This window comes from Archocentrus centrarchus, chromosome 17 (assembly GCF_007364275.1).
Source record: "Archocentrus centrarchus isolate MPI-CPG fArcCen1 chromosome 17, fArcCen1, whole genome shotgun sequence".
Classification (NCBI taxonomy): domain Eukaryota; kingdom Metazoa; phylum Chordata; class Actinopteri; order Cichliformes; family Cichlidae; genus Archocentrus; species Archocentrus centrarchus.
In genome coordinates this window covers 471,296-480,766 of record NC_044362.1, presented here as the reverse complement: position 1 = coordinate 480,766, position 9,471 = coordinate 471,296, and the positions used below count along the sequence as shown (strand labels likewise).

The 9,471-nt window shown below is 43.4% G+C and overlaps 1 gene segment (V, D, J or C); it reads right to left on the bottom strand.

Moving 5' to 3' along the window:
• Positions 1-1,213: 1,213 nt before the first annotated feature.
• On the bottom strand, positions 1,214-2,085 carry LOC115796103 (T cell receptor alpha variable 38-1-like). The segment is given in 2 exon segments: positions 1,214-1,663; positions 1,949-2,085. Coding segments are annotated over 2 exon segments (423 nt in total).
• Between the last annotated feature and the right edge of the window lie 7,386 nt (positions 2,086-9,471).

Genomic DNA, 9,471 nt, shown 5'->3' with positions numbered 1-9,471 from the left:
CAATAATTTATAAAGGAAAATCATGAAAATTATGAGGGGTGCTCAAACTTTCTCATACAACTGTACATCAGTGTCTTTTTGGTAGTTTCTACTCTCATGATTTTTTTTTTTGAAAAACGGTAAACACATTTATTTGATAATGAATGGTGTCACCCAAACACTAACCTTGAGAGAAAGAAAAGTTGAGTTATTCATATTCTTAAAAGAAAAACCGGCCATAAAATTACAAATATTCAGCCAGAATATTTCAACTTTTGAGCAGAACCGTACATTTTACAAAGCCAGCAACTTTTCTTTTCAGTCGTAATATTGTATTTGTTTTCATTGTGTTGAAATGTTCCTACAGTTGGTTTGTGGTTGATGTGGATTTGCTGCTCATGTGAATCCTCCCACAGTGTTTCATTAGCAGCTGTAACCACAGTGACTCTGATAAAACAGGAATCAGCAGAATCCATCTGATATGAAGCTGTGCTTTGAATACCACTTCCCTCCTCTTTGAAGAGTAGTCAGATATCTGTGTTCAGGTTTTTGTACAGCCTCTTCTACACTTTGTATCACTGTGTGTCTTAGAGCACAGTAGTAGAGAGCTGTGTCTGCCAGGGTTAGAGCTTTAATGGTCAGAGTAGTTGATGTATCTGTTGTTTGGGATCCATAATGGCGGCGATTGGGAATATATTCAGTTGTGTCCAGTTTTCCTCCTTTCCAGAGTATAAACTGAGGAGCCTGAAGGTCAGAATGATGTCTGTACCAGTGAAGTTCTGGATGTGTATAACCTGTCTCATAGCTACATGTGAGTGTAACAGTTTGTCCTTCTATTTTAGTGACTTCAGCTTGTTGAGGAGAGATTGTGTCTCCAGCTGTTGGTCCTGGAAAAAGAAAGAAGAAAAGTAGTGAAATGCAGTCTGTATATCTGCTTAATGCAGCAGCTTCAACTAAACGTTAATCCCTGTTCTTAAACTCACCTATAATGTGAGATAGAAGCAAAAAGAGGTGCAGCAACATGTCTTTGGAGTTATTAAAGCCAGACAGACAGCACATGAACAATGTTCTTCCACTGCAGCACAATGAGGAAGAAATAATGTCATTGGATGAGCTGAAACTCAGTGGGCGAGGCCAGTTACCTCTTGACATCATTGCCTCAGTTCATGTCAGCCAGTCAAATAGTTTTGTGCTTCCACAGCAGCTCTGTCTCTGTCTCTGATCTTTACTGCTTCATTTCTCTGTTGTCTTTGTCATCAGTCCAATGACACAAGAATCAGAGGTTTAACAGTGTGTGGCTCCCTCTAGTGGATGTTGTGGAGTATTCTGTTGTCTTTGCTCCAAAGGTTTTTGTACAGAGTTTTGCTGTTTCCTGTCACTGTGGGCCTCAGAGCACAGTAGTACACAGCAGAGTCAGACAGCTGAAGCTTCTGGATCTTCAGAGGAACTGATGTCTTGTTGATTTTAGCATCAAATCTGTCCTTTTTGAAATCATCAGCTTTATCTGTAGTTGTTGAGTAAGATTTCAGCATATACTTTGGGTAACTATTTGCTTCTTGCTTGTACCAGAACAAATAAGGATAGTTATCAGTGGTTTCAAATGTACATCCAAGTGTAACTGTGTCTCCTTCAGCAGCAGTCACATCTCCTGCTGGCTGGATCACTTTGTCTTCTCCTTTACACTCTGAGGAAGAACAGAACATGCAGAGGAAGAGATGAATCAATAAAGATGATTGATTAAAGGAGAACAATCAGCAGCTTTAAAGAGTTCTATTACATGTAGAATAGAGGTCATTTTCACTGATCATTGTCACTTTGAAGCAGATCAGCTGTTTTTACAAGCTAACAAATGGCAGCAGAAATGATCTGCTCTGATTTTCTCTGTAATGAACATTCAAAGCTCTTCATGTGTAGCTCAGTAATGTGTTCAGCTGTTTGCAGAGGAAACATGTTGATCTTTGTATCTTACCAAAGAAAAGAGCAGCAAGAATAATCCACAGCCAATGTTCCATCTGTACAACAAGGTTGAAATCAGCAGGAGAAACTAGCTGATGTTCAACATTCAGTCTGAGAATTGTTCTCTTCACAGCAGCACTTATTATTGACACAATGGTTGAACACAGTGCAGAAGGAGGGCACCGCCTACTTGGTGATGTCACCCTCTGTCTCCTCTTTGAGCTGGATGTTCACTTCCTCTTCCTCCTGCTTCACAGACTGTTAGCAGCATTTGGAGTCACTGTGAGGAGGGAGGATGGAGCACTTTTTACTGTTTGCAAGCACAAGGACACAAATGTTCTCCATCACTGAGCTCCTCAATGCTGCTGATAATTAAAGTAAGACTCAGCGTCACATATTTATGCAGATTATATGAGCGTTAAGTTTGAAATCAATAGAAATAATTAAAAAAAAGAAAAAAATCTTCATGGTTTACACTATTTTGTGGCAAATGAAGCAAATTAGCAAAGTGTTTTTTTTTTTTCGTTTTTTTTCAGAGGTGGCAAAGTACAGACTTTCCGTACATAAGTAGAAGTACACATACTTGCTTGATGTTTTCACCAAATCTGAAGGAGAGCATCAGTCATCTGATATAATGAGTTCAGATAGAATGAATGGAATAATCATGAGACGGTCTTCCTGGTTGGACTTTTAGCTTCATGTGAGAAATTTGAACTTCTATTACTCTGTTTTTGTTTTGTTTCTTTCACTGTGTTTGAATTTTAGTACAGTTGATGTAGATTTGCTGCTCATATGAATCCTCCAACAGTGTTTCTGTGGTTGTGGGGCGTCTATGCTCCTGGGGAGGGGGGGTGCAGAGGGTTCAGGTGGCAGACTGGTGTGTTGTAGAATCTGGTGGTCCGGTCTGAGTGCACTGCTCAAATGCTACCACTCACGCGAACTCCTTCCATCACGCTGCCTAAAATGGGGTAGGTGGAGGCCCTAAACAATCCAGTTCTAGAGTGGGTGGTGCGGCTGCTGCCCTTGTTGTCCTGAGAGGTTCAGACTGGTGCGCTAAGTCTGCCTCCTCGGCTACTCAGGGTTGGACTAGCTTGGTCTCTAACCCAGACCCATCACCGACAGTTCCATGACTAAATTATGACTAAAACTAAATCATAATTTGCTGCCAAATTAACACTGTGCAGCACCATTTTGTGACTCGCCCATGCACAATGTTACGTTCACTTATGGGTTACCTGAATGCAAAAGACAAATTCATCAGAAGGAGTTGGCCACTATGCTTCTTTTGTCCTTCTTTTGTCCTGTCTCTCTCCCCTCAGCCCCAACCGGTCTCAGCAGATGACTGCCCCTCCCTGAGCCTGGTTCTGCTGGAGGTTTCTTCCCGTTGAAAGGGAGTTTTTCCTTCCTACTGTTGTAGGAGATCGTTTTGACTGTTGGGTTTTTTGTGTAATTATTGTAGGGTCATTACAATATAATATGCCTTGAGGCAACTGTTGTGACTCGGTGCTATATAAATAAAATTTAACTTTATTATAATAGAAGACTCAAACAGTGTGTGGTGTAGCCCCATAGTTCTTATCATGAACAAAAATGGGTCTGTTAGGTTCGGACCACCGTTAAATAAAGAAAGACACAGAAACCCGTAGTTGATCTTTTAAACTGTAGGGAGAGTCTCAGTCAGCCAACACGCGTGTGTGTGTCTGAGGGAGAGTCTGAACCTTCTTCCTGCTTGGCTCTTTTATTTTAGCATCATGTGAGTTTACACAAAGCTCAGGTAACAACATCACTCACGTCACATGATGTAATCATGTATGTGTGTGTGTGTGTGTGTGTGTGTGTGTGTGTGTGTGTGTGTGTGTGTGTGTGTGTGTGTGTGTGTGTGTGTGTGTGACGTCAGGAAACAGGCGTTACCTGCTTTCCTCACCTGGAGGGTCCAGGTGTGTATGAGTATGTTTTGTGCTTACAATCTGATGGTCATGTGCATGTTTATGATAAACACATTGTGATACATAGAAAAACAGTTAAGCGTTTATCTATTCTAACAGGGTCTATACGGTTCTGTGTTGACTATCAAGGTAAATGAGGTGTCGCAGTTTGATAGGTATCCCATCTCGGATTGATAAAGTCCTGAACTGGTTGGGCACTGCTCTCTTTTTTACAACACCAGGTTGTCCACTTTAGCCAGAAGCAGTCAGAGTGGGGGACTCACTACAACATGGTTGAAAAAAATGTCCTTGGAGATCCACTGGGAGGCCGACACTATTACTTCCTCAGATTCTCATTTACCCTCTCCCTCTTTAAAAGGTCAGCGCAGTTGATGTAGGTGATGTTTTTGATCTATATTAGTTAACATTGGGAATATATTCATCTGTCTCAAATTTGGTTCCTTTCCAGAGTATAAACTGAGGAGCAGTAAATGTAAATGGAGTAGTTCTTATATAGTGCATTTCCTCCTCTGTGAATCACCACCTTTTCATGGTGGAGGGGTTTGTGTGTCCCAGTGATCCCAAGAGGTATGTTGTCTGGGGGCTTGTTCCCCTGGTAGGGTCTCCCATGGTAAAGGAGTCCTGGGTGAGGGGCCAGACAAAGAGCTATTCAGAAGACTCCTATGGAAGTATCAACAAGGAAACTTTACCATGCCTGCGAAATGGCTACCGGAGCCCCACGATGGAGCCAGACCTGGAGAGGGCACTCGAAATGCTCAACAAATATCAGCAAACACACAAAGTGTGTGCAGTTTGTCACACAGTGTGTCTGCTAGCTAAAAGAAGAACTGCTGTATTTCAGGGAGAGAAAAGAGAGAGAAGTTCACTCAGAGATGGAGAAAGAGGACAGGAGAGGAAGAAGAGAGGTTACATTTAAAGGGAAGGACTGCAAAACAAACTGAAGTATGCTGACTTTGTGTAATTCAAAGATTGTATGAATATACTGCAGTTTAGTGTGTAATAAACAGGTTAGCTTGTTGTACTGTATTTACAGTAAAGCTCTGTGTTGCTGCACAGAGGCTGTGTTCATGGTCAGAGTTACAGGTTACATCAGTGCAGCAGAGATGAGTTTGAATCAAAGCTGCTGATGCTGAGATTCATTCACTGAATCCAACATTTCTACAGCCTGTATGCTGTCAGTGTAGGGGATGGAGATCAGCTCAGATAGCTGTGAAATACTGGGTTACATCTTTGTGAGTTCACTTCATCCACACAGAGCAGTAAACCTCAGAGCAGCAGCAGCAGGTCAGCTGATCACAGCCTGCACACCAACATCATTTACTGCAGCTCACAATAGAAAGTTGTGGTTCTTCTCCCCATGCAGAGCCACTACAGCTGATCTTAGGGTTCCTCCAGCTTCTGAATCCCACTGTAACCCCTGAGTATCCTCATGTTGGTGTTTAGGTGGAGGCACAGTCACCCTCTACTATGGAGGACACAGAGAACAGAGCTGTGTTTAAATTCCCTTTCACTGTTTGTGTCCTACATAACAGATTCAAGCTAAGTGCATTCATTAGAATTAAAATTTAGATTGGAATAACATTTCTATTCTCATGCATTATTTTATATTATTACAATATATAAGGAGGTTCAGTTAGCTTTACAGAAAAATAGCAGGTAGAAACGTCCTCCAAAGAGCTACTTTTACTTTCTTACTTTGAGTACATTTCAGAGCCTGTACTTTACTTTTACTTAAGTAGAGAAGTTGAACCAGTACTTCGACTTTTACCAAAGTATTTAACACAAGTACTTGTACTTCTACTTAAGTACAGAATGTCAGTACTTTTGCCACCTCTGCCTATGGTTACCTATGAACTGGCTGTGATCCTGACAGCAGCAGCACTTGATGGAAACTGAAGCCTTTCCCACCTAAACGTAATGTAGTCTCGTACTTTTCACATATTCAGTCTATTAAAACGAATCATGTTGAACCTCCAGCCTTCAGCTGATCCAAAATGCTGCAGCTAGAGTACTGACAGGGACCAGAAAGAGAGAGCATATTTCTCCCATCTTGGCTTCTTTTCATTGGCTCCCTATTAAATCTACAATAGAATTTAAAATCCTTCTCCTCACATACAAGGTCTTGAATAATCAGGCCCCATCTTATCTGAAAGACCTCATAGTACCGTATCACTTCACTCTCAGACTGCTGGCTTACTTGTGGTTCCTAGGATACTTAAGAGTAGAATGGGAGGCAGAGCCTTCAGCTTTCAGGCCCCTCTTCTGGGGAACCAGCTCCCAGCTTGGTTTCTGGAAACAGACTATTTTTAAGATTAGATTTAAAACTTTCCTTTTCGATAAAGCTTATAGCTAGGGCTGGATCAGGTGATAATAGCTTGCCAACCAGTGGTTCATTAAGTCAAAACTGAACTGTTTCAAATATCCAGACTGCACAGCAGTCTGAATTATTATTACTGATTCTGGATCTGTCTGTACGAAGGCTAAACTACCAGATAATGAGCACGGTGAAACCTGCAGCTGTTTTACTGAGAAACAGAAAAGTCAAAAAGGGATTAAAAAGGGAAAGGGATACTGATCTTAGTCCAGCAGGGCTTCTGTTTTTAACACTGGTTAACTACATGAAAAGAACCTGGGGCCTATTCCATGAAGCAGGTTCAACAAACTGAGTTTCCGGTTCCAGAACAGCTGATCAGAGTCAGTTCAATCAGCTGAGTATGTTCACTCTGAATTAGCATGTGGCTGATAGAAAACCAGAGTTTCCCTCATTTTAGGCTTAACAAACCCAGAGTTGTTAGCTAAACCTGCTTCCTGGAATAGGGCCCTGTTCTGTATGTTTTCTTTGGCAGCACTAAAACCTTTTTCTTTTTAAGCCTGTCATGTCTGGCACTTTTCACAAACGGAATCATGATCCGAATGTGTCGTTGTACCAAACATATTTCATTTTCAAAGAAGAGCTCTATAGGTTCTTGTTAAAGAGAGAAGAAAAAAGGAGAAAACAGCAGAAATAAGGGGACAGATACACGAGCATACTTGAACACACACAAAATCTGGCTGTGTTATATGGTGCAATGCATGTGCGTGCGTGCACTCAATGAGGGTGAGAAGCCTCAAACACCTCGAATCTAGAGGCAAACACACAAAGACCAGGAGACTCAGGTCATCCACAGCCCACAACGAGCTCAGAAGACCTGCACCCACACCCCAGAGGAGGAAGGAGAGAATCAAGACGGAGCTCCCTGGTTAGGGTTTTCCCTAACCAGAAACCCTGGATGAACAGCCAGGTCCGTTCACTCCTCAAAACCCGTGATGCTGCCTTCAGGTCAGGCGACAGAGCTCTGTACAGTGCTGTTTGAGCTGACCTGAAAAGAGGAATTAAAAAAGCCAAAACGGACTACAGGAGGAGAATAGAGTCCCATCTGTCCAGCAATAACACACGGGAGGTGTGGCAGGGCATTCAGAACATCACAAACTTCAGAGGCTGTGATGTGACTGCAGGAGACCTGAGTGTGTCACTAGCAGAGGAACTTAACTGTTTCTTTGCTCGCTTTGAGATGCCTCAGGACCACCCATCTGCTCCAGTCCTGCCCCCCCCACCAGGCTGCACCCCACTCACTGTCCAGGAGCATGAGGTACGGCGCGTGCTCCTGGCAGTGAACCCCAGGAAGGCTACCGGACCAGACGGAGTACCTGGCAAGGTGATCAGAGCGTGTGCCCACCAGCTCACCCTGATTCTCACCAGGATTTTCAACCTCTCCCTGGCCCAAGCAGTCATCCCCCCCTGCCTAAAAACAGCCACAATCATCCCCGTGCCCAAAAGGTCATCTGTCACCAGCCTAAATGATTACCGCCCTGTGGCCCTCACACCGGTAATCATGAAGTGCTTTGAGAGGCTGGTTCTCCAGCACATCAAAGACCACCTGCCCCCCACTTTCGACACCCATCAGTTTGCATATCGAGCAAACAGATCCACAGAGGACGCCATCGCTGTAGCTCTCCACTCTGTGTTGAGCCACTTGGAGCAGCAGCAGAGCTACGCTCGCATGCTCTTTGTGGATTACAGCTCAGCGTTCAACACAATCATCACGGACATTCTCACCACCAAACTGCACACCCTGGGCCTCCCCCCTCTCACATGTTCCTGGATCAAGGACTTCTTAACCAACTGGCCCCAGACTGTGAGACTTGGCCCCCATCTCTCCTCCACCCACACACTGAGCACTGGCTCCCCACAGGGCTGTGTGCTGAGCCCCCTCCTGTACTGCCTCTACACCCATGACTGCAGTCCGGCCCACAATAACAACCTCATCGTCAAATTTGCTGACGACACCACAGTGGTCGGACTCATCTCGAAGGGAGATGAGGCAGCTTACAGAGAGGAGGTCTTGAAGTTGACAGCCTGGTGTTCAGAGAACAACATGGTACTGAACACCATGAAAACCAAAGAGATCATCATCGACTTCAGGAAGCACAGGACTGACCCAGCTCCCCTCTACATCAACGGCAAGCATGTGGAGAGGGTCCACACCTTCAGGTTTCTTGGTGTCCTCATCTCTGCTGATCTCTCTTGGTCAGATAACATCACAGCTGTTATCAAGAAGGCTCAGCAGCGACTTCACTTCCTGAGGGTCCTCAGGAAGAACAACTTGGACTCAAACCTGCTGCTGACCTTCTACCGCTCATCCATTGAGAGCCTGCTGACGTACTGTATCACAGTATGGTACGGCAGCTGCACTGAGGCAGACAGGGTCAGGCTTCAGAGGGTAGTCAAGACAGCACAAAGAATCGTTGGCTGCCCTCTCCCCTCCCTGATGGACATCTACACCTCCCGCTGCATCAGCAGAGCCAGGAACATCATCAAGGACAGCTCACACCCTGGCTTTGACCTGTTTGACCTGCTGCCCTCTGGCAGGCGCTACAGGTGCATCAAAGCCAGAACAAACAGACTCAAGAACAGTTTCTTCGCCAGAGCAATCACCACCCTGAACTCACACACTCACCCACTGTAACTGTGCAATATTATATTATTCATACTGAACAATATCTGACATTCCTATATTGTGTAATATCCAGTATTCATTCAGTAGTGCAATATTCATTCACCAAGTGCAATATTCATCATCTTCATTATTATATGTATACACATATTTACTTTTCTTACAATGTACAGATGCACCAATGTATGTATATATTTTTATACATTCTATTTTTTGTATATTTTACACATTGTTTATTTCTGTATATCTCTTGATTATATTGATCATACTAGATTATAATATTTTCATAATATTTTTATTTTAGAGAGTTTGATTTCTGTTACATGGCACTGAACAGGAGTGGTCCTCCAATCTCATTGTACATCCTGTATAATGACAATAAAGGCATTCTATTCTATTCTATTCTATTCTAAAGTGCAGAGCCCCAGACAGCCAGAGCTGTTTGTAGTGCTGTGTTACTTTACATGCTACTGGTTTGTATTCTTTTGCCATGTCAGTTTCCTCTCCACCCTTTGAAAATAAGAGTTTGCCATCTGTAGGTGCCAGAGGGGAACATTGTCCATCTGAACCCTGCAAAACCACCAACTTAGCAGTAG